Below are 23421 nucleotides of genomic sequence, written 5' to 3'. Positions count from 1 at the left end.
TCTGGTGTGGTGGGGTGTGTGTGTGTGTGTGTGTGTGTGTGTGTGTGTGTGTGTGCGTAAATGTAAGCCTTAGAAGAAACCCAGCTCTTTGGAATGTCCCCAGGGAGCCAAGATGTCAGACTGGTAAGCTAACCATAAAGCTGTATGTGTGTGTGTGCTGTATGCTTGTGTACGCATGTTTGTGTATGTATATGAATGGATGTACATATGTGTGTATGCTTGCATATGCATGTTTGTGTATGCGTGTAGATGGGTGTTTGTACAGATGTATGCACATATAAATGTGAAGACAAGGTGGACAAGCAGTGTCTCCCTTGATTACTAACCCCTTATTTTTTGAGACAAAAACTCCCACTGAATGGGGGACTTAGTGACTCAGCTAGGTCAGCAGGCCAGTGAGTCCCAAAAGATCCCTGTGTCTTTGCTTCCCTAATACTGAGATTATAGGAATATTCTGTCACACCTGGATTTTCATGTGAATGCCAGGGAGTTAAGATCGGATCCTCTAGCTTGTATGGCAGGAACTTTATAGACTAAGCCATCTCCCCTGCCCCTCTGTAATTTATGTGAGAAGGTGGCATTTTTACTTGCAATCCTTTCATTACGAAGCATCTATTATACGTGTGAATGGACATGTACACACTCACACACACATAGACACATACACACTCACACACAGACAGACACATACACACACACACAAAGCCCCCCTGGGGGCTAGGAAGGAGTCAGGGTTAAGAAAGGAAAGCAAGTTTCCTTAAGACAGTCTGTAGCTACTTAGCTATGGGGAAGGGGCTGAATCTACTAGAATTGAGTTTGAGACTTTCCTCTGAACCAGAGACTGACAACCTTTGGTAAGGAGTCAGGCAAAACAGGTGTGCTGGCAGAAGCAGATCCTCAAATTCCCTATGACTCTGTAAGTCTTGAGCCAGCAATCCTAGAAGAGACCTAGGTTAGATGGAAGTAGGTTAAAAAATTAAGAAATAAAACAAGGCTCTAGGACAATGATTCTCAACCTGTGGGTCACAATCCCTTTGGAGGTAGAATGACCCTTTCACAGAGGTTGCATACCAGACATCCTGTACCTCAGATATTTATATTATGACTCGTAACAGTTGCAAAATTATAGTTATAAAGTAGCAACAAAACTAATTATGGTTGGGGGAGGTCACCACAACATGAGAAACTGTGTTAAAGGGTCACAGCATTAGGAAGGTGGAGAACCACGGCTCTATGACATGCTGATATGGAGCAAGGAATGACTCACATCTTAGAGTCAAACTGTCTGTTCAGAGGATGACCAAGGATGTTGCTTAGGGAGCAAACTACTCTGTGCCCAGGTGGTCTGTGGGCATGGCAGCTTAAAAGCATGATCAGTGGTGAAGCTGCCCTAAGGGAGATAGGGAGGGAAGAAGGGAGAGAGGCAGGGAGGGAGGGAGGGAGGGAGAGAGGGAGGGAGGGAGGGAGGGAGGGAGGGAAAAGGAAGGAAGGAAGGAAGGAAGGAAGGAAGGAAGGAAGGAAGGAAGGAAGGAAGGAAGGAAGGACTTCCAATAATGGAGAACCCCTGTGCCACCTGCTTGGGGTGGTGGGGCTTCTCCTAACAGAGGCAATCTTCAGGGTGGAGACAGAGATGCTATGGAGACGTCTGTACTTCATCACCCTACAGAGTTCTACTTACACCATCTTCCCAGGAGCGGTGCTCAAGATTCTTCCTAGTGCTAGGGCCAATCAATGAGTTGGCTCTTCCCTTGGCGGGATCCCATTACCACCTAGACTAAGATAGGCTTCTTTGCCTGGGAATGGTGCCAAGGCAGGGGAAGATGGGGTTGGGGCTGGGGCTGGGGACCTGCCAAGCCTGGAGGGTGTGTTCCCGGCTCAGGACAGGAGACAGCTGTGAGGAGGCGAAGGTAGACTGGGCTTGGAAGGTTTTATTCCCCTTTGCCCAAATCAGAACAGGTGGGCTCAGACACAGAGGAAAGCCCTGGGAAGGCAGGCTGAAAACTGCAGGCTGAATAAACAGGCAGCTTTGTGTTGCTGCCCTGGTCATTCGGGAGACGGGCCTGTAGGCAGGGCCAGGGGCTGCAGAAGGGGGCAACGGGAGTGGGGGGGGGGGTGCTTCTCTTTCCCCCTAGGCTGGCAGGTAGGCTCTTTGTCACGTTCACTAGTGCAGAGGGGGGAACAGCAGAAAGGATTTGAATGACTGGGTCGTCTCTTCGGCATATTCAGCTCACAGCCTTCCGGTGACCCTCCTGATACAAAAGCTCTTTCAATGATACGGACACCTGTTTGCTCCGTCCTCCGGCTGCTTGTTCCTCTGGCTTTTCCTATGGCTCTCTCCCACTCTCTTTTGTTCTTTTTGTCAGTCTCTGTCTAACACACACATGCACACATACATACACATACCACACGCACACACATACACACACACCACACACATACCACACACCTACACATACACCACACACATACACCATACACACACATACACACACACCACACGCACTACACACACATATACACACATACACCACACACACATACACACACCACACACCACACACACACCACACACACACCACTCACACACAACCTTATTCCCTATGACCACAGGAAAAGTTATCAGACATGACTGTGGAAAACAGAATCAATCTCACACTCAGAGGGTCCTGTTTTGTTTTTTGTCATGAACTTTGTGAAGACCAAGCTTGCTGGGATACTTGGCAAAGGTCAAGGTCACTTAGCACAGAGTCTTGCCCAACATTGAAGCCTGACGAATGTGCTGATTCTAGGGCCCCATCATTGCAGCAAAGGCCTGTACCCCAAGAAGCTTCAGGACAGAGAGAGGGAGGGAGGAAGAGAAAGAGAGAGAGAAAGAGAGAGAGAGAGAGAGAGAGAGAGAGAGAGAGAGAGAGAGAACACAGTGCTTTAGGTAACATTTTGGTTCTTTGTTCCTTTCCTAGCAGAACCTCTCAGGATCAGCATCTATAATTTAGTTCCCGTACTGACTGTTCACTGTGCACACCCAGACCTCTTCTTTCTTCTGCTTTGCCCACGTCCCTTTTGTTGCCTCTCCCAATCATGCATGGCCGCATTGTGCCCACTGAAAAGAAGGACAGGACAGGAGAAGCCAACTTGTGTATCTGACCTGAACCAAGACCCATAGGTTGCACTGACTAGGATGAGAGAACTTTCTAGGAGGAAGCAGTGCTGTCAAGCTGGGCTACCCAGGTTTGCATGTGTTAAAGCTTTCCCGATGGACCACTTCAGATCTGTGCATTTTAGTCTATACAAGTTTAAAACTGAATCTTAGAGACCCAGGGGCCTTCCCGTGCTTGCCCAGCATGTGCAGGAGCTATTCTTGGTCTTTAACTCAGGGGAAGGACCTGCCAAGTGTTTCTGTGATTAGACAGTCTGGGCCTATGGGAACATGTGAACTGTGTCTTGCCATGGAACTTAGCAGACACCGTGGACACAGCTCCAATGTCAGTGTCCGTCTGCCCTCATCAGGCATTCCTTTGCCGAGAGCTCAACGTTACGGAGAGCAGCACTCTGATGGTGCAGAGCTCCTTGGACTCATAGAGCAGCCTTCATCACCCCATCTCATCCTCTAGTTAGCAGCATGAGAAGCCACGGTTCTCTCTCCTTACAGGTGTAGATGTCAAGTCTCTTCCATCCAGTGTTATGGTCAACCCTCAATATCTGTGGACTCGGTGTTTCAAATGTAGCTAATGGCTAACATTTATTAGTGGCCTCCAAGCTTGTCTTCATGGCACTTTTGAGGTCACTCATGGTCATATGCGGAGTGGGGATCACCCAAGTCACGTGTTTCCAGCTAGGGTAAGAAGAGGTGACATTCTTCCTTCTTGTTTAAATAGTTGCATTATAAATGAGGTTCATTTGATGGCTATTAAATGCCACACTATTCAAGTTCTGTCCTTTTTTGACTTAAGACTTAATAAGGCTGTGCTGTGTGTGTGTGTGTGTGTGTGTGTGTGTGTGAGAGAGAGAGAGAGAGAGAGAGAGAGAGAGAGAGAGAGAGAGAGAGAGAGAGAGAATAGAAGCTTCATTCAGCTAGCTGGAGAGGTACATGCTGGTAGGATAAGCAGAAGAGGTGGAGGCAAGAGGATCATGAGAATCTTCATCCAGGTATACAGTTCTCTGAGCCATGAGTTGAATGTTAATGAATTGGCAATGTTTATTGAGGAAGACGTCTTCATACAAATGTCTGACAAATGAGGTGATACATCAATCCACTGATGAAAAGGTTGAGACCAGAGGTTCTCAGGAACCTGACACTCTGTGTCTTTTAGGGGCAGTGGTTTGGCGTTTTCTAATTCAGTGTTCACAGGTCTTTACAGAGTACCACTCCTGCACATAGCATGAATCGCTATACTCAACAGTCTCCAAGTGTACAAGACAGCAGAGCTAGACTAAACTGCACTGATTTCAGCAACCATTGCAAGCTTCCCTGTTGTATTTACATAGTGGCTCCCACTGTAGCTCCTAAGGTGAAGAGAGACCCCAGAAGTGGCAGCTTAGTGCTGGGCGGCAGACAGGACAGCCCTTGTATGGCCCCTGTTCTCTGAGAGCCCATGTTTAGGAAGGGCTGACATCTGACGTGCAAACTGGTGTGAGATGTGATGCCAGGCGGAAGGAGGGGCTGGAAAGCAGCAGGAACATCTGCTGGTTAAGCAAAGGCGGCCTGAAACTGTGACACCCTTAGGGACTCAGGCACACCATTCAAGGGCCATCTAGAAAACCACGGGAGTCGACCACAGTTTGAGAGGAAGGATACTTACGAGCTCTGAGTCTTTGCTGTAGCCTGAGATTGGTGACTACCCTACCTGATCTGCCAGTGTTCTAACCACCAGGCATCTGACCCAAACGGTTAGCCTTGTCAGTTCTCCTACAACCCAGCGAAGTAGGCACACCATGTCTCCTCTTTCCAGGTCATGGAGGAGGGCCTAGGATGCTAGGGAGATTTGGATTTGATTCTGTGTCAGACACATGTCCATGAATTTTTCCTTTATGGCATGCTTTCCTATGTGATGGTCTGCTTGGTGAATGACCCTGACTCTTTTTTTTGGCTTTAGTTTACTTTTGCTTTGTGCCACGGGAGTCAGGTATGCTGCCATACAAGGGGAGACTGGAGCCGTATAAGAAGTAATGCATGGTATTTTCTCTCCTCAGACCTGCTTAACCTAGCGGTGGAGCTGGGGGGGAGGGGTAGGGCATTCTGGCCCTTCTGCAATCTTCTTTAAGCCCCAGTGTCCTGAATGCTCACCGAGATCAGTGCCATATGGGATTGGGATAGCATCATGACACAGACCAGGGGCACAGAAACCTGTGCTTTGGTCCTGAAGGATTTAGGGAGGGGCCAGCTTTTATGATTGCCCTGGAGTCACACTTGTACCATGCTATGACAACTAAGGCATGCTCAGCAGCCAGTTAGGTGGCTCCAGGATTCCCAAGGAAGGCATTAAGTTGAGAATGCTTCCATTCCTTTTCTGGGAGATCTTACTATGCTGAGCAAAGAAACTCATCTCCTTTTGCCTTACAAGGTAGCATCAGGAGCCTCTTCTGGCTTGGCACATGCTGGTAAGCATTCTAACTGCACCTCTCTGCCTTTCTTTGTGCGGGCCAATGCTGGGGCTGCTGCACTATTGCCAGATGACCTTGCTGTCCGTTTCAGCGCAGCTTCCAATCTGCCTCCGAGTCGTGTGTGTTTCAGCGCAGCTCAGTGATTCTCAATTTCTTTTTGGTATACTACGCCTAACAGATTTCAGGCCTTCCCTTAACGGACTCAAGACCTCATTATGTCCAACACCCAGAAAGAGGGAAGTTGGCTGTTCTATTGGAGAGGCTGTGTGAGAAATTAGAAGGGTGTTTTTAACTGTCAGAATCTGAGAGAGTGTTTCCTGCCTTTGGAAGAGGAGAGAGAGAAGATTCCACCTCCAGTTTCTTATAGTTCAAAATCACTGAAAATTGAAACAAATGTCATTGGTCCCAAGTAATTCAGGCTGTGAATGAGAAGACTAAAATCTTATCTTATGATGCTGTGGCTAGCTCGGAGAATATCAGGTTTCAGGTGGCCACAGGAATCAGTCATAGCTCGAGTAGGCTCAGATTCCACAGGATGGGGTCTAATGATGAAGGCTATTCCAAAAAGGGAGAATAAAGATCGTGGGACTGGAGAGACAGTGCAGTGGGTAACTACACCCCTAGAGCACCCAGGCTTAATTTCCAGCACTCACATAGCAGCTAACAACTATCTGTAACTCTAGTGCTGAGGGATCCGAACCCTTCTCTGGTCTCTGTGTGCACCAAACATGTACATGGTACACAGACATACTTGCAGGCAAAATACTGATACATGTAAGATAAAAATTAATTAGAGTTTAGAAATGACCTTCAGTTCTCTCCTGTTTCCTGGCTAGTTGTCTGCATCTCTCAGTTCATTCATCAAGTTCCTATTTGTCTCCATTATAATCTGGTCGCCTTCTCCCTTCCACCAGAGAATAAACACAGTGGGGGAGGAAACACAAGGGTATGTGCTAGCAGTTGGCTTGGTCTTTCTTCCCTCCTGACTTGAGGCCCAAGTTTATTTGTAACCAGATTATAGGTGTTATGACAGACAAGAAAGGGTCCTCAGGCACGTCCCACATAAAAGTCACAGGAGGTTCTATGGTTACAGCACAGGGCATAATGAACGGATGCTGAGTTACAAGATGGACACCACATACCTAGTACATAATCTAGTGGTCCGGGTGAATTTTGAGGAAAAAAAAAAAACCATGTTATTGGCGGCAAGGGTTTGTGTGTCGGGGGTGGGGGCTCTGCTGAAAAGTCAGCAAATTAAAGTTAGATGACTCCAAGAATCTGTCTTCTGTGACTCTCCAGGGTGTCATTGCCAGGGTGACTGATATATTCTGACCTGTCGTCATTCTGTCCATGTCTTAGGGGAACTGGACAAGTTAAAGTGAACCCAGAAAGCACGGAAGAGCGGTGAAGCTTGCCAAAGGTGCAAGGATGGAAGAAGTGAAGCGAAGAGTGCAAAGGGGTGAGAGGAAGGACAGGAGGGCGAGAGCCACTGGGAGGAAGCGGGAGGGAGCAGCCAATGGTACTCACGTGTTGTGGAGCACACACCAGCCACAGTGGGGGTCACCTGATCCAAGACACTCGCCACAGCTCCGATACTGCCCGCAGGACTCCACAGGAACTCTGGTGAGCTGGAACAGCACAATGAGGGTGTAGCAGTCAAGAATCTTCAGAGAACCTAAAGGTTCACAGCTAAAATTGCCATCCTAGATATGACTGCATCACCCAAGACTCCGGAGAAGCATGGAGGTGCTTAGAGTCCAACGTCGAAGAGACTTTGGGGAGCCATATTGGATTAGATGACCGCAGAGCATCCTGAGGATATACTTACTTTCTAGGCTCTAAAATGTATCTGGGAACACAGACCACATTGAGTCCATATAAAATATACTGAAAGAGGCTTCCACACCACATAGTTAAATTTTCCTATTATCCTCATCCCCCAAATATCTCTGCAAATACCCAATCCATTACATATTTGTTTCCTATCAAAGTAATAAACTCAATGTTCATTCTTTCTCCATCTTGTTTTGCTTTCCCTCACCCCCTTCCCTTAGACCTCAGCACTTTAATTTTTCCAGAGAGCATTCAACTCCCACCCAGCACCCTTCTCTCGTCTTCCTCCTGGCTGTTTAACAAGGTGCCTGATCTACCCTCTGGCTGCCTCCTGCCGTCTCCTGCTTCATACTGTTGACCAAAACTTGCTCCAAAAATTGATTTCACTGCAGTTCTTTCAAAAATCAGCCTTGCTATGCCCCCTGCTCACACCCTTTCCAGGATTCGAGGCTTCCTCTCGAGCCCAGAGACTTCCATTAGCTTCCAGCAGCAGCTTGTTAACATAAAATGTTCCACATGACATTTCCACTTAGCCCAAATGCCTCCATTTCCTGCACGCTCTTAAATGCCGTTTGGATTTCTTTGTTCTCTAAGGCAGCCTTGATGTCGCCTTACATGACGCCCAAGTATCTGCTACGTAGTAGGTATTTAAAGATGACACTCATGATCAAATGGTTATTTTAATTTCTTTATAGCCTTGGTCTTTACTTTCTATTTCACCAGTTTCTTCTTTATAAAAAGTTTTTAAAATATATTTTTCATATGGGATATTTTATATATCTATTTTTTTAAATCTTGGTGGAGGACTTCCTATCTAGTCTTTTCGCTGGAGCCAGGACAACTAGCCATGGTCATCATCAGAACCAGCCTGGTAAACTGTACACATTGACTTGGCTGAACCGTATCTGCTCACGAGTGAGCGCAGGGGCTGTGTTTCCCCTGCTGGTCCATAAAGCATCTGCGCTGTACAATTATGTCCACTTGGCAGGGGCTACTCGTAACTCATGCACAGGCGAGCTGGCACCAGAGCCTGCTCAATTAGTCTTCACACTCGTTGGGAATTAATTAATAATTAATTCCAAATCCCACTATGGTCTCCTTTTCCTCAACTTCCTCATATCTACCCTTTGGTAGCTGCCTCCGCTCTTTCTTACAGATTTGCCCTTGGCCTCCACGGCTTGTTCTCAATGGCTTTTCTTTGCATTTGGAATTTTCTCTGCTTTTCACACTTACTTATTTATGTGTGTGCTTGTCTTGCACACTTGTGGAGGTCAGAGAACAACTTGCAAGGGTTGTGGATTCTGGGATAGAACTCAGGTTATCAGGCTTGGTGACAACACCAGTACCCGCTGAGCCACCTCTCTGTCCCCTAGAATTTTATCATAGGTTCTATCATTGCCCAGGTGATTCCCCACAGGACTTCAATGTCTTTAAGATTAAGTTTGATGATCAGTTTTTTTTTTTTTTAAATTAGTCTGCTGGCTCTAACATGAAGCTAGGAATTTAGCTTATTCCTGGTGCCACTTTAATTTTTCTGCCCCTCCTCAAACAAATACCTTCTAGTCATATAAACACATACATAAAAGTGCTCAACCCAGAGGACCCTGGCTCCTAGGAATTCAGGAGGTAGGAATGAGATTCACAAGCTAGTTTCAATATTTCCAAAAGCCTAATGGAAATTGGATTGTTGCTATTTTATGTGTTTATGCATACTCACGTGTGTCCCATATTAAAGTAGGAAGTATATTATTCCTTAATAAATGTAGTTTGTTTAGTAGACAGAATCTTTCAAAAAATGTGACTCCCCAAGGGGGAAAAATAATAAAAAGGGCTATAGATGGTGAAAGTTGGGAACCGTAAGTACATAATCATGTGTTCATGGGTCCCAGCTGCCTGTCTGGCACTCCATATTTTGCATGGGCTTAAAGGAAAAATATCATAGCTTGTTCAATCAAAAGAATGTTCTTGGTCTAAACTTAACATTTTCCCCAGATTCTCCTATCGACGTGTTTAATAATCAGTCTTTCATGGAATATACCCTGGAATTTCAGGGTGTGCCCTGGGGTTCCCGGGTGAACCCTGAACTCTAGGGTGTATCCTATAATTCTAGAGTATACTCTGAGATGCTGAGGTGTGTCCTGGGGTTCTGGAATGTTATCTCTGTTTCTGGTGTGTACGTGGGGCTCCAGGAGATGCCTCAGGGTTCTGAAGTGTGTGACCTGGGATTACAGGGTGTTCCTGTTCTTTGGAGGTCTGGGGTGTGCCATTTTGAGTAACGAACTAGCTGATGGGTGAGTTGGATACCTCAGAAACCTTTGTATTCTAAAAATAACTCGAAACTCGTGCTTAATAATGTCAATAGGCCATAATTATAAAAAAATTCCTCCTCTCTTGATTTTAAACAGTTGTCATTTTTGTTTGGCTGGAAAGATGTCAGAGCCTGCAGAGAGAGGTTTAAAGCATTCTTGGCCATTACTAGCAACAAGACCCTGTTTCTCTGAAACTTGATTTTTCTGTCCTTAAACAGGAAATAAACCCCATGTTTCTATTCCTGAAGCACTAGACCACAAAATGGGTTCATAAAGGGTCCAGGGTCCAGCAGTCCACAAGTGATGTTTAAGATCATCCCGAGATATTCTGTGATGAGCATTTCATTCCCAGCTGCGTGTTGCACTGACCTGTCTCCTGGGTCACAGTGACGTGCTCTGAGGCTTCCCTAGGTCTGGGAAGCTACACTGGGAGTTACCAGATCCAGAAGACGTTTTCCTCCTTAGTCCTTCATGGTGTTATTTCCTCCTTGAATGTGACATCAGCCCCTAAGCCATCTACCATTTTATTCTTTAGATGAGGCTCAGAAGTTCCTTGAATTTCCTGAACTGATTCAGACCCCTTCCTAGCTTCTAAATTAGCCCATACTGTACTTGGGTTTCAGCTACACATCTACACGGGACAGGGCACAAATTCCCAACTATCTGAGAGCTAGATCTTAGCTACTGCTTTGCTTCCAGCTCTCCAGACGATCATGAACAGTTGTTCCCTTTGAGTCTCTTTTCAATCATCTATAAAATAAGCAACCATTTGGACTCATTCTAGAAATCCTTTTGAATCTGACATTCCAGCAACTTCTAAGTGTCAAGACAAAACCTCACCCAAGCTAGTCCCTTTTTCTTGTTTGACTTTCATGGATATGTATAAACATGATATTGGAGACTTTCAAGAGAACACACCCTGAAGGTTATCGTCCGGGAATCTAGAACTTTCTCTTTGAAAGGCCCACAACAGAGAGCTTTGCTTTCCTTGTAGCTCATTCCCACTAGGCATCGTCTCATCTTTACTACTTGCTTCTGAGGTTGATCTAAATGTTCCCAGTCTCTTAAACCATGAATGCTAAAATTAACAGGCCTCTCCAGCATGGCCTAATATGGCCTCTGTGGCTCCATCTTCTCCTGCCGCAATATTGCTTTCCTGTGGGCAATTATAGAATGTGCCAGAAGTTTTCCTGACACTTTAGACTCACTTTTGCAAACTGAAATTAGTATAGCCATTTATCTCAGTTGCAAAATATATATCCTGAAGTCCTCGGCTTCCTTTCATGCCGTGCTAGTATGTTGCGAAGGTGGCCAGATGGTTTCTCAGTCACCTTGCCCCATGGTTCCTCTCTCCACCCCAGTATCTGGACTCTCTACCTACACTGGACACCAAACAAAGTTGCCTCTCCATCCCCCACCTCAGTTCCTCTCCTGACCCTGGAAACACAAACCACTCCAGATGCAGAGCCACACGATTAATTAAAAGCACCCCACGCTGATTAAAGTCTTAAGCTACAGTGCCAGGCATGCTAATTAACCAAGTGAGGGAATTCAGACCACAGGAAGAGGTGAAAGAAGAAAAGTGTATTGTGTCAGGGGGCTGACTTCTGTTGGGAGAACAAATCAGACAACAATGTGACCTGAGCGATCATAATGATAGATGGTGTCTGAGACCACAGAAGATTGAGGTCCCTCCGCTGGCCACTGGAGTCCAGGAGGGTGGTTGATTGATGTGGCTACAATGTAGCCTGTAGTGCTTCCAGAGAGGGAGCCCCAGCCCTTCTCAAGACCACCCCCACACTAGGGCCGGGGAAGAATGCAGCTCCTGGAACAAGAGATGGGAATCTGCACAGCATTGTCTTGGCATGCTGTTCTACCTTTGTATAACAGAAGCTTTCCAGGCACTGAGAAGTTCCTCAAAAACACAGAGATTTGCCATGTGACATGGCGACTTGATTACTGAGTACAGAATCAAAAGAAGGGAAAGTCGGGCCTTGGAGACATATTGCCACGTCCATATTCATAGCAGAACTATTCATAATAGTTAAAAATGGAAGTTACCAAGGGCCCATCAACAGAAGAACGGATGGACAAAATATGGCATGTACTTACACTGGAATGGTATTCAGCCTTCAAAGGAAGGAAGGCAGAGTGATGGCACATGCCTATGATCCAGAACTCTGGAGAGGCAGGAGAAGTAAAAGTTCAAGGCCAGTGTGGGCTACATACTAATTTTGAAGCCAGCCCTGGCTACATGAAGAGATCTTATCTTAAGAAACTAAAAGGGAAGGGAGGGAAGAAGGGACGAAATTCTAGATAAACTTTAAGGACAATATGTTAAGTAAAATGGGTAAGATCCAAAAGGACAATGAGGGGAGCACATATGAGGCCACTAGAGAGTCACAGTGAGAAATTAGAATGGTGGCTGACAGGGACTGGGAGTAAGGAGGGGGAATGAGTTACTGCTGAATGGATTCGGAGCTTCAGTTTGGAAAGATGAAATGTTCTAGAAATGGCGACACCATTTATGCATGCCCTAATGCCCACGAGCACCCAGAAACAGTTACAATAGCGAGTTTCATGGTATATCTATTTTATGGTCATTATTAAAATGTTGTAGAAATGGTCTTCGGCATGGGCTTTGGCTAAAGGCTCATCTTCAGCAGCCCAGAGCTGACATGAGAACACCTGCTCAGCTCCCAGGGCCAGCGACACGCAGGCTGGTGCACTCATGCTCCTGAGATATCTGAGGTACTTTAGTAAACAGACATGCATTTCTCAGCTCCTTAGTGTAATCTTCCTTGGACAAAGGTTTGGAGATTAGTCTTCTATCATGCACTATTATTTGCTTCCTGATTTGAGAAGATAATGTCACATCTTACCTATCCAGAACTTTCCTTTCCTCTACACCCCCAAGAGGCTCAGAATTCAAATGCTTCACACAAGGGTGAATAGCCCCTGACTATAAGGATTTGTTTCTTCTATGTTTAAATTTATTTTTATGTGTCTGTGTGACTTTATGTGCACTGTGTGCGTGCAGGTGCTCTCTGAGGCCAAAAGAGGGCCCTGAGTTCCCCAGAACTAGAGTCCAGCAGCTGTGGGCTATCTAACGTGGGTTTGATAGCCTGAACTTGTGTTTTCTGAAGGAACAGTATACGTTCTTTACCTCTGTGGCATCTTTGCAGCCCAATCCTGACTTGAGATAGCACACTTCTTCCCATGTACGGCCTATGGGCTCTTTTCTATCCCCCCTTTCCCTTACTCTCCCTCCTTGGATTGCTTTCCTGAGAACCACACTGATTTTCTTTCTTCTTTTCCAACTAAGCTTAACTTCCTTAATATAGTATACCTTGGCTTGATCTTAGACTATATTAAAGAATATCACCATTTACTTTTGCTTGTGTGTGTGCATGTATATGTGTATATGTGTGTGCATGTGTGACAGAGGCAAACTTGACTATCATTTTCAGGTTCTCAACATTTTATTTATTTATTTTTTATTTTTATTTTTTTTGAAACTGAGTCTCTCACTTGCCTGGAGCTCACCGAGTAGGCTGACTTGGCTAGTTAACCAATTGCAGGGATCCACTGTGTCTAGAAGTCTTACATGGGTTCTCATCACTTGGGTCAAATCTCACATTTGTAAGCCAAGCACCTTTGTAGACTGAGCTATACCCCATCTCTACATTTATCAATAGAACCATCATCATTGTCGTCCTCGTCATCATCACTGTTATCTTCCTTACCTCATTGGTCTTATGACCAAAGACCACCAATTTATAAAACAGTAGCCTGGGCTAGGGAGGTAATGAGGGACAGAATAGAGCAAAGGACCCATCCCTGTTTCAACGCCTGGTCCTGTTCTTCCATTCCTAGAGGTTATCCCTAGCGACTGGAAGAATCGATGTGGTCTCGTGAGGTCTGGCTCCCTGTCTGCTTTCCCTGTACTTTGCAAGATGGTTTTCTCCGGCAGTCGGGCGCTGCTCTGCCTGTAGCAGGTCTCATCCCCAAGGGCGCCTGCTACTCTGCAGAGTCCATGCAGAAGCATGCCGTCTGCAGTACGCACAGTCTCTGTGTGCATCTCTCATTTGTTTAAGCATTTGACATCCTGGTCGAAATGTGAGTTATTGCTCCATCTCTACTCTTATAATTGGATGCTAATGCCACAGTGGCTACACTGAGCCTGATGGCTGGAGTTAATTTAAATGTCCAAAAGGCTTCCTAAGTACCCAATTCCCTTCAAAACTTGAGAGAGAGAGAGAGAGAGAGAAAGAGAGACAGAAGAAAGAAAGGGAAAAAAAGAGGCAAGAAGACCCATTAAGAAACTCGAGAAGCTCCTGGGGAGCTGTCAAGCTGCACAGATGTGGCACTCGATGCCATCCTTCATGCTGTCCTCCTGTCTCCTGTTCCCAAGCAAGGGACTTAAGTGTAACCGAAGAAAGTTGGTCCCCTTCTGGGAGCGAATTAACTCAGCAATGCATACGCATCTCAGGGGCATGGTCTCAGGGAGCTTCCACAGTCTCTCCACAGGCGTTTCTTTCCTTTGGTGGACTCTGGCTGCATTTCCAGGTTTGTTTCTTCTGTCTTGGGCCATGCAAAGAATTCATAAAGTTCCTGGAAGCCCTTCATGGTCAGGACTGTCACCTATGGTTGAATTCCTCTAGGTGTGTGGAATCCTTAAATTTACTTCTCTTCTGAGCAGTGGTAGGGTAGGGGGTCTTTCTAACTCAGCTACTTGAGAGAGGCAGCTGCCAGGACACTGGTCCAGACATTGCATCTCAGTTCATTTAAATCAGCCTTTTAGGATCACCCTTGCTATGGCCTCATGGAGAACAAGGAGGCAGAATGTACTTTTTCCACCCTTGACACTGGGAGTGATTCCAGACTCGCCATGGCCAATGAGATAGTAAGGATAACAGGGCCGGTACATGCTTGCGATTTGTTCATGGGTTTGACTTTACCTTCTGTGCCTATGGCATCTCTACAAGAAGAGTTTTCCAGGTCTCTACTTCCTCCTGTGCCTCAAAAAACCTGTGTGAAGCAAGATCTGAGTCCCTCCCGCAGCCGGATGTCAAGCCAGGTTGCAGCAGAGCTACCCAGTGAGAGAGCTGACACTGCATTGTTCTATCAGGCTATGGGTGTGAGAATAAACGTCCTACTGAGTCTGTGTTAGCCTAGCAATAAGATACACTGCTGTGGTAACAGCTGACTGAGACACAGGTGCTGGGGAGAGAGTTACAGAAGGGCACAAAAGCCTCGCGAGAAGTAGTGGGAAAGAGTTAGATGGAGGAGCGATAGGCTTTGATGTGCTAGCTTCTTTCTCCCCCGGGCATCGGTGCCACACCCACAGTGAGGTTGGTGGTAGCAGGTGCATGTTCAGAGACTTTTCACAGCTCCCGTATGGCTCAGTGGACCATCTCATGTGTTCTACGCCCGTCAGGCTCTCTTAAATCTATGTCTATGAATGAGTAGATCTTAAGAGAGTCCAGCCAAGTGAAAAGTACCAAGAAAGACTCTGGGATTAGAACCTAACTCTCCAGATGTTTTTGGCTCATCGGACTGACTTCTTGGTATCCTAATCTTGGAAACTAGTTTGCTTTGAACCTTTTGAGTTCTCCCAATTATGTCTGAACCATGGGGAAATGCATCAGGAAATATTCTTGAGTGTGCCAGTATTGCCAATACTGTGTCCCCTGCCTATAGATAGGAGTTCTGGGGTCAAGGTCATTGATACTTAGACTATAATAACTCCAGAGCATGAAGCTTGGGAGGCTGAAGGCTGAGCTTCAGTCTGTTCTAAATTCATTGGTGACCTTGGACAAAGCTCCTCCCCGCAATCAGGCTTCAGGGGATTCATTTTCAGATAGGTGGATAAGTCGTAATATTTCTGAGTATTGGTCACAAAAATACTAATACCCATGGTTCAGGAAGCATTCTGCAGTGAACAGTAGCAGCTGTTGTGGAGGGCTGAAATTTGCTGCTATTAATAAGTATAAATGCCTAATAGGAAGCCAGTTTGCTCTGGGATCTTGGACAGCTAAGGAGTGAGTGCAGGCGCCGGAATCAGCAACATATGCTGCTCCTCATTAGCTCGTGGTGGTAGCTGGGAAGCAGGGCGAGGAGTGCTAGGCGTTCTGCGTAGCCTCAAGAAATCTCTATATCCCCCCACTTCAGCTGATCCCCGCACCTCACCCATTCTTGAGCCTACCTGCTGGGAACTGTGCCTCCCTCGGTGGCCAGCATGCCATCTTCCTCAGTAAGACCCTTCCCAAGGAGAGCACGGAGCCATTTCCTGCAGCACAGTTGGAAAAGCCAGGGCCCACAAAGACTGACCAGCTTTCCCAAGGTCACTTGGCAGGGTGGTGGTAAAGGCAGAAAGGGAAATGAAGCCAGAGCTACTTACAGGCATTCGGCGGGTCTTCTAGGCACCACTGGCTCTTCCCACATATGACCCAGAGGACTGAGGAACCTAACACTTCACACCTACACATAGGACTTGGCTTGCAAAGTTCATAGACCTACAGGATACTTACTATAAGGCCAGGATGGGTTGGCTAAGTTCGGGGGTGGGGTGATGACCTTTGTAAGCAAAGAAGCCAGCACCATGTGGGATCCCTAAAGAGAGACCAGTGGTTGCTTTCTGTGCACTATGTCCTCCTCGGGGGGTGTATGCTCTGGCTCTTGCCAGCATAATCAGAGAAGGAAATGAAGGTTGAAATAGCTGTGTCTCAGTGACAAGTGAGAAGCTGGAGCTGGGGGGAAAAACGGAATTGGGTCTGAGAACTGTGTCTGCCACTTCTTATGTGCTGTGGGCGACTCCACTCTTCGCTACGCTTCCTCTCCTCTGCTCCTGCTGGAGGGCTGGGGTTACTTGGGATGGCACAGATATGAGTGTGTGAGCGAAATGCCAATATTAAGTGTTCATCCATTGTTCCAGCATCTTACTCAGCTAGAAGTCATCTCTCCCCCACCCCCACACCTTGTATTCCACTCATGCACGGTCGATGAGAACAGGCATGAGAGAGAATGCCTGTCTTCGTGACTGCATGTGTGCATGAGTGCAAGAATGGATGCACACAGAAATGCATGCCTGCATACAAACAGAAAGGCACAGATGCATGCATGAATGAAAGACCGAATGAGGGAAACTGATCCCTGTCAAGCTCTTATACATTAAAAAAAAAATCTCATTTGGCAAAATATTGACTCCACCTCAAACCAACCATTTTTGGATTACTGTCTCAAATTCACATTATTGCCTCAAGTCTCAAGTTCACCTTTTCAGTAGGAGGTCAAAGTCTCTGCCCTTTACAGTGTCATGCTCCCGTCACACAGCTGTCTCCAGAGACCTAGTCTCCAGGGCTGTGGTGGTGCAAGCTGGGCACTTTCCTGGACCAGCATGCTCCAGTGGAGAAGACTGGCAATCACACTCTCATCCCACACAGACAGCAGCCTTGCCTACATTCAGGGAAAATAGAGCCAGTGTAAAGAACGAGCATTCTGGCATCTTCCCAGTTAAGACGCTGAAAGGGATCTTGGGGATAATCTATCTTCTGTCCCCCACCCCTTGGTGGTTTCAGGGATTGTTCAAGGCTATGCAGCTTCCACTGCTTTTCTTTGCCACCCAATACAACCAATATGGCTAAGGAGCTAATTCTTGACCTAGTTTTCAGGTCAAGGCTGAAGGAAGAGACAAACTCAGAGGACCAGAACCTATTTGGGGCAGTGGGGGATAAGGGCTCCCTCCCCAGCCTCCATCTAGCAGGTGAAAAAGTAGCTTTTGTACTGGGGATCAAAGCGTTGTTCCTGCTCCAGCCATCTCTCACCAGTGACACCAACAAAGGCGATGGGCTCATGTGAGCCGAGGCTGGGGACCTGCTGGCTGAGTTTTCTAAGCTCAGCCTGCTCAGCGGGGGCCTTTGTTCCTGCAGCCAAGAAGGAGAGGGAGGAAGAGAGGTTGGCACAGGGACGCCTAACTCCAGGCCCCACAGGCAGCTGAGACAAGCTGGTCTAGAGGCATATGCCTAGCCCTCCTCTGGCTGGCTGGCTCTGCCTCTTCCTGGGAAGCAGCAGGATAAGTGGATGGGTCTCCTCCGCCTAGAGCCCTCCCGTTCCCCCTGACTTTCTTGGTCAAGGGCATCACTGGCCAGTGTCCCCAGCTTTGCTCAGGCTACGGAAACTTTCCACAGTCCATTCATGTGAGCATGCATGCAGCAACCAAGGGAGTATGTCATAGGGTCTGATCACAGCAGCGTTTTTTCCACATCCTTGCTTACTCTGGGCCACGAGAAAACACCTCACTTTTCCTTGCAGACATACCGAACTAGACATGCATATCGTTTGAGCAGAGGCAAATGTCTTCTTTCTAGAAGGAATTTGATTCTGGGAAAGCCACTGTGTCCCAGTGCATGGACAGCGACACCTCTCATGGAGGAACCTTAAGGGTTCCCCTCTCTCAGGGGCTGCTGGCTTTGAGAGATGGCATGCGTGCTGTCACCTGAACTTTTTTCCTCCCTACCCACCTCTTGCCAGCACCCATCCAGGCTCTGCTTGTAGGATGGGTTCAGACTGCTGCTGGTGAAGTTAAGGAAAGAGTCTTTGCTCACTAGGTCATCTGTGCCCACAAAGGCATGACACATTCCCTTCATGCAAAGAAGATGCTGCGAGAGAGGGCATTTTATGCATGGAAGGGCAATAGTTACAGTAGGGCATGCTGAGAGGAAGGGGTTTAGATGCATGGGCACAACCTTTCTGAGGAGTGATTTGGCAGCGGTGGCTAAAACCTAAAATAAGTGATCAGCAAGGATCCCTTTGCAGAAATCCCAGTGTCCTGAGCCTGTGACTGTGGCTATTTGCTGTGCTAGTGATCATTTGGAAAAAAAAAACCTGAATGTCCATCCACAGGGTGGATTAGGGTGAAATGTCCATACTCTGAGATCTATTGACATGGACAGATAACCATGATCCAGCATTGAGTTTAAAAAAAATCATGATTCTGAGAAAAGGCATTTTATGACTCAAATTTTGTTTTTGACAGGGTCTTAGCATGTGTCTCGAATCAGATTCTTTCCTAAATTAAACTTTATTGTAAAGAACTTGCAAAAATATGCAGGGAAATTAGGCAGGTTTTAAAATCTATACATCTTGGTGAACTTCTATACAGTCAGAATAGCCATTGTGAAGCAGTGCAATGCTTTATATTAAATTTTATATCTTCACTATCAAATATATTTTTTTTTCATTTTACCTCCCCCTCCACACACAATAGTGAAATCCTTGGTGGAGTTAGTACTAGAAAAACAATGGCTTCACACCCTCTTTTATGACTTGTGTCCACAGCAGGCATTCGGCCCTTCCTCATCACCGAATGTCCATGCCTTTTCGTTCCCCTTCCTACATGCTATCCTGCATCCACGTGTACATCTGTGTGCCTCTATAACACATATGTTACAGGCTGTGATTTGTGGAAGAGAGAGCGCAAGCAGGTTTTGTGTGGCCTCACCTAACCTGCCTCCTACCCCATCTATTCCTGCAAATCCCGTGATGTCATTCTTCTTTTGAGCAGAATGGTATTCCATTTTACACACGTGCCAGGTTTTCACTGTTCGTTCAGCAGGTCGAATTCTTACAAACCCTCCTTCTGGCTTCTCCCGAGTGCTGGAATTACAGGTGTGTGCCACCGTGTCCAGATCAGTGTTTAGTTTTTAGAGAACTATGCAGCTCACCGTAGTATGGACAGGCAGATTTGGCATAAAGAATAATTTCTGACGAGATAGAAGTTGCTAGCTGGTGTTAACAGTAGGAAATTTGAATTTTCCACAAATTAGCTAGAAGTATGGGTTAACCCAAAGTGTATCTTAGGATCAAAGTGTTACTTGTTTTCTATTTTTAACATTCATATAATTTCAAACATTCTAGAAATATGGGGAGGATTCACGGCTGGTTCATTTTGTAGCTGGCAGGATGGACCACCGTCTGTCTGTCTGAGTATTTTCTCTTAGCAAAGTTAACCAACTCATAGAATGGACAGTCACTGACACCACAGTACTCAGCCAGGAGCTTTGGAGAAGAAACATCAAGCCATCCCCACCCAACATGGAGAAGTCTCCACCCCGTACAGAAGATTCCAGGCAAGGGCTAGAGTTCCTCTGCCTGTGGTCCCCACAGGTGTAGACTCCATCATGGTTGGGGCAGGTTCCCTTCCCCACGAGGCAGTCAGTATGGGGTGCTAGACCAGCGCTGGGGAGACCTCAGACCTGTGTGCTCATCCTAAATTCTTCCCTAACTGGAAGAGCTTGAGCAGATGTCCTCACTTCAGGGTGGATCTCCACTGCCCTTTCTAGGAGAGCAAACCCTCAAAACGCACTAACTTAAGACTGGAAAAGGCCCAGGTCCTTGCTTCAGGATCTCCCCCAAATTTACCCCATCTTGAGAACTGGATCTGTGTTCACAGTGGGATTCTTAGTTCTGTCCTGGTTCTTATGTCTGTGACAGGGTTGGAGGATGTCGATCTGGCACAGGCTTTGAATTCTATTATGGTAAAAAACCACAGCTTATGATGATGAACTCTAAAGTGACCAACCGGTAGTACGGCAATTTCTCTCTCATTAAAATAAACCACAGAGTAAGTAAAGGAATCAATATATCCATGAGGAGCTTTGGCTAGACAAGCCTGATGGGACGGAAACCTCAAATGCTATCGAACCATCCTGCAGTCAAATACTGGCCTCAGTTTCCCCACCTGTCCAATGAGAGTAATGAAAAACTCTCCTCTCCTAAGCACCAGGTAAATCGTGTGCGACCTGTTTCTCTGTCTCTACGTGGGACAAGAAAGACAGTCAGGTCCAGCAGTGTGGTGTGAATGGTCACATTTCCCAAGGAGGCAGAGATAAGCAGAGCCTCACACCTCTGTCTGTCGGGTGCTGGCCCCACCTCACTGAAGTTGGGACAAAAGGGATGTGCGATGGTTTCCATTAGGAGGTTCACGTTCCAAAGGGAGCGGAGAGTGGAGGGGAGGGGAGGCAACACACCCGTTCCACATCTTGCGTGGATGAGGAATCTAATCAGCTTCACTTTAGAGTTCAGAGTGGCTCCGAGCAAACGAGAAATGACTGCCAGTACTATACAGAGACAGGAGCCTCAGCTAGCTCAGAAGTAATTGCTGGTCCAGGGTATGAGTGAAAGAGGGGGCCTCTGTTTCTGCCTAAAGGGGTATTTTCAGCGGACAAATGTGGGTATCCTGGGAAAAGGTTTGGAGTGTCAGCCCTATTCACCGTGGTGAGGTTTAATAGGTAGAAAATCTGGGAGGGAGAGGTATCTAGAAGTGTGGTGTCTGCTGGAGGAGGAGAGCAAGTGGGTCCCAATGACTTGGGATTGGGCAGGAGTCACGAGGTCTGGAAGCCAGGACACGCAGCTGATGGTACGTAGCTTTTGCAACCTAAGCTCTTCACTCGAACATTTCGTAGTTCAGCCGGGCACTTGCTATCCTCAAAATCTCTGAGACGTCATGCAGACTAAATCATATAATGCACACAGGAACTGAAGACCTCTCCTGGAAGCATCCACCCCAAATCACTAGTGGCCGTCATCACATTCAGGACAAACAGGGTGTTGGCTTCTACCAGAACAGTTGGCATCCCTCTAAATGAAAAGGGCAACTTTAAAGTTCAACTTCAAGGGTGACTAGAGATACCCGGTCATGGCTAACCCCTTCTGCCCTCAGTGACCTATGATTACATGCCAAGGAAAGAACAGGACTTAAAAAAAAAAGCTGAGATGGGGCTTTACAATCTCATTCTAGAACCAATCACCAATACCCTATGCAGAAATTCTCCCTATTAATAGGGGCTTAGTGATGCAGCCAGAACCCAAGTTCTCCAGCCAAAATCCTCTGCTCTCTGCCCATTAGCTTTTCATGTGCATGCATGAGCATGTAGGTATATCAACACAGGGTATCATCCTTAATTTCTTCATGTTATATTTTGAGACAGTCTCTCGTTGAACCTGAAGCTCACCAGTTCTACGTTAGCTGGGATGCTTGCCCCAGGGATTCTCTGGTTCTACCTCCCAATGCTGGGAATATAGACGTATGCCAGCGTTCCCAGCTTTGTGTGGGCACAGAGGATCTGAACTCAAATTCTCATGCTTGCTTGGCAAGTACTTTAATGCTTAGCCATCTCTCCAGAGCAAATTTTTCTTCTGATTTGAATGGCACAGAGAAGGAGAGAAATGTCAGAAGGTCCATTCTCTTCCTCATAGTAACTGGGCAGACTGGGTGAAGGCAGCGAGCAGTTTAATCAGATGAAGCAAGGACAGAGGCATCTGCAGACTTCTCCAACTTGACCTTTCCCTGATCTCTGGGAACAGACATAATCCAAAGTTGGCCATGGGTCTGGGACAGAAAATTGAGCTGGTTCCTGGCCAAGCATGAGAGGCTGTGTGGTGCATGCCAGCATGTAGGGACGTGGGTTGGCACCAAATGTCTGGCAGGCCAGGGTCGGGCAGTGAGGCCCAGCATGGTAGCAGTTGGCACAGAGTCCGGCAGTCCCTGCAGTGACTAGGGTATGAGGATGCTGTCTCCCTGTTTGCTGAGTTTGCAAACAAACCTGCAGACCGCAGGTCTGAGGCAGCAGCGAGGCAGCAAATGCGGCTGTGTAAGGCAGGGAGCTTGCTACGAGTGCCAGCCGTTGGTAGCTGCCTTTCCTCCTCCATCAAGTCTGTTTGGTAGACCATTGTGAATGCAGCACCGTTAGCTCCTCGGGGACTAGTTTGGGCTATATGTCCCTCCTGGCAAGCTCACTGAGCTGCTGCTGGTGAGTTGCAGGCCCCCTCAGAAATCCTCTATATTCAAGGGGACAATCAGTACTCTTGTGAAGTGCTGGAAAAGGGGTAAAGGCAGGTTATTGGGGGGTGTTGCAAAGAGCCCCCAAACCTAGCTGAATATCAGAACTGATTTCAGAGTTTTTAAAAATACTGATGCTTGGTTAACCCTAGCAAGGACTCCTAGCAACCCAGGATATGGAGCCTGAACCAGCCATCTTCTGTAACCAGTGGTGGGACCGAGACACCAACCCAGTCACAAAATCTGTGGCCCACAACAGGCCCTGCCTTGCAAGATAATCTGGGGCAATGGTGGCTCAGAGCTTGTGGGAGTGCCCAATTGATGACTGGACTAACCTGAGGCCCAAGCCATGAGAGGGAGTCTATGGCTAAGATAGAGAAGCTGGACAGCTCTAGATCTAGGGGAGAACCTAACATAACTTACAAAATAAATAAAAATAAAAAAGTCAATGAAATGATTCCTAATGACATTCTGTTATCCTCATAGATCGGTGCCTAGCCCAGTTGTCTTCAGAGAGACTTCTTCCAGAAGCTGATGGGAGCAGGAAGAGACCCACAGTCAAACATTAAGTGGAGTTCTGAGAACTCTGCAGAAGGCAGGGAGGAAGGATTGAAGGAGCCAGAGGGATAAAGGGCACCAGGAGAACACAGCCCACAGAATCAACTAAGCAGGGCTCATAGGGGCTCACAGAGACTGAAGCAGCACCTATGGATGCTGCATGGGTCTGCACCAGGTCCTCTGCATACATGCTGTGGTTATTGTTGGACTCCTAACAGTGAGAGGAGGAGCGTCTCTGACTCTTTGACCTGCTCATGAGACCTGTTTCCTCCCACGGGG

At 46.9% G+C, this 23421-nt stretch overlaps 1 protein-coding gene across 1 annotated transcript in view; it reads right to left on the bottom strand.

The window, feature by feature from the left end:
* Positions 1 to 23421, bottom strand: part of Plxna4 (plexin A4) — a 454143-nt gene that overhangs the window by 104172 nt on the left and 326550 nt on the right. Inside the window, exon 5 of the mRNA XM_057770711.1 lies at positions 7129 to 7229. Within this exon, the coding sequence (XP_057626694.1) occupies positions 7129 to 7229 (101 nt within the window). The remainder of the gene's footprint in view (positions 1 to 7128; positions 7230 to 23421) is intronic.

This window comes from Chionomys nivalis, chromosome 1 (genome assembly GCF_950005125.1).
Source record: "Chionomys nivalis chromosome 1, mChiNiv1.1, whole genome shotgun sequence".
Lineage (NCBI taxonomy): Eukaryota > Metazoa > Chordata > Mammalia > Rodentia > Cricetidae > Chionomys > Chionomys nivalis.
The sequence above is the reverse complement of the archived record's forward strand: the minus strand, read 5'-3'. Positions and strand labels throughout refer to the sequence as shown.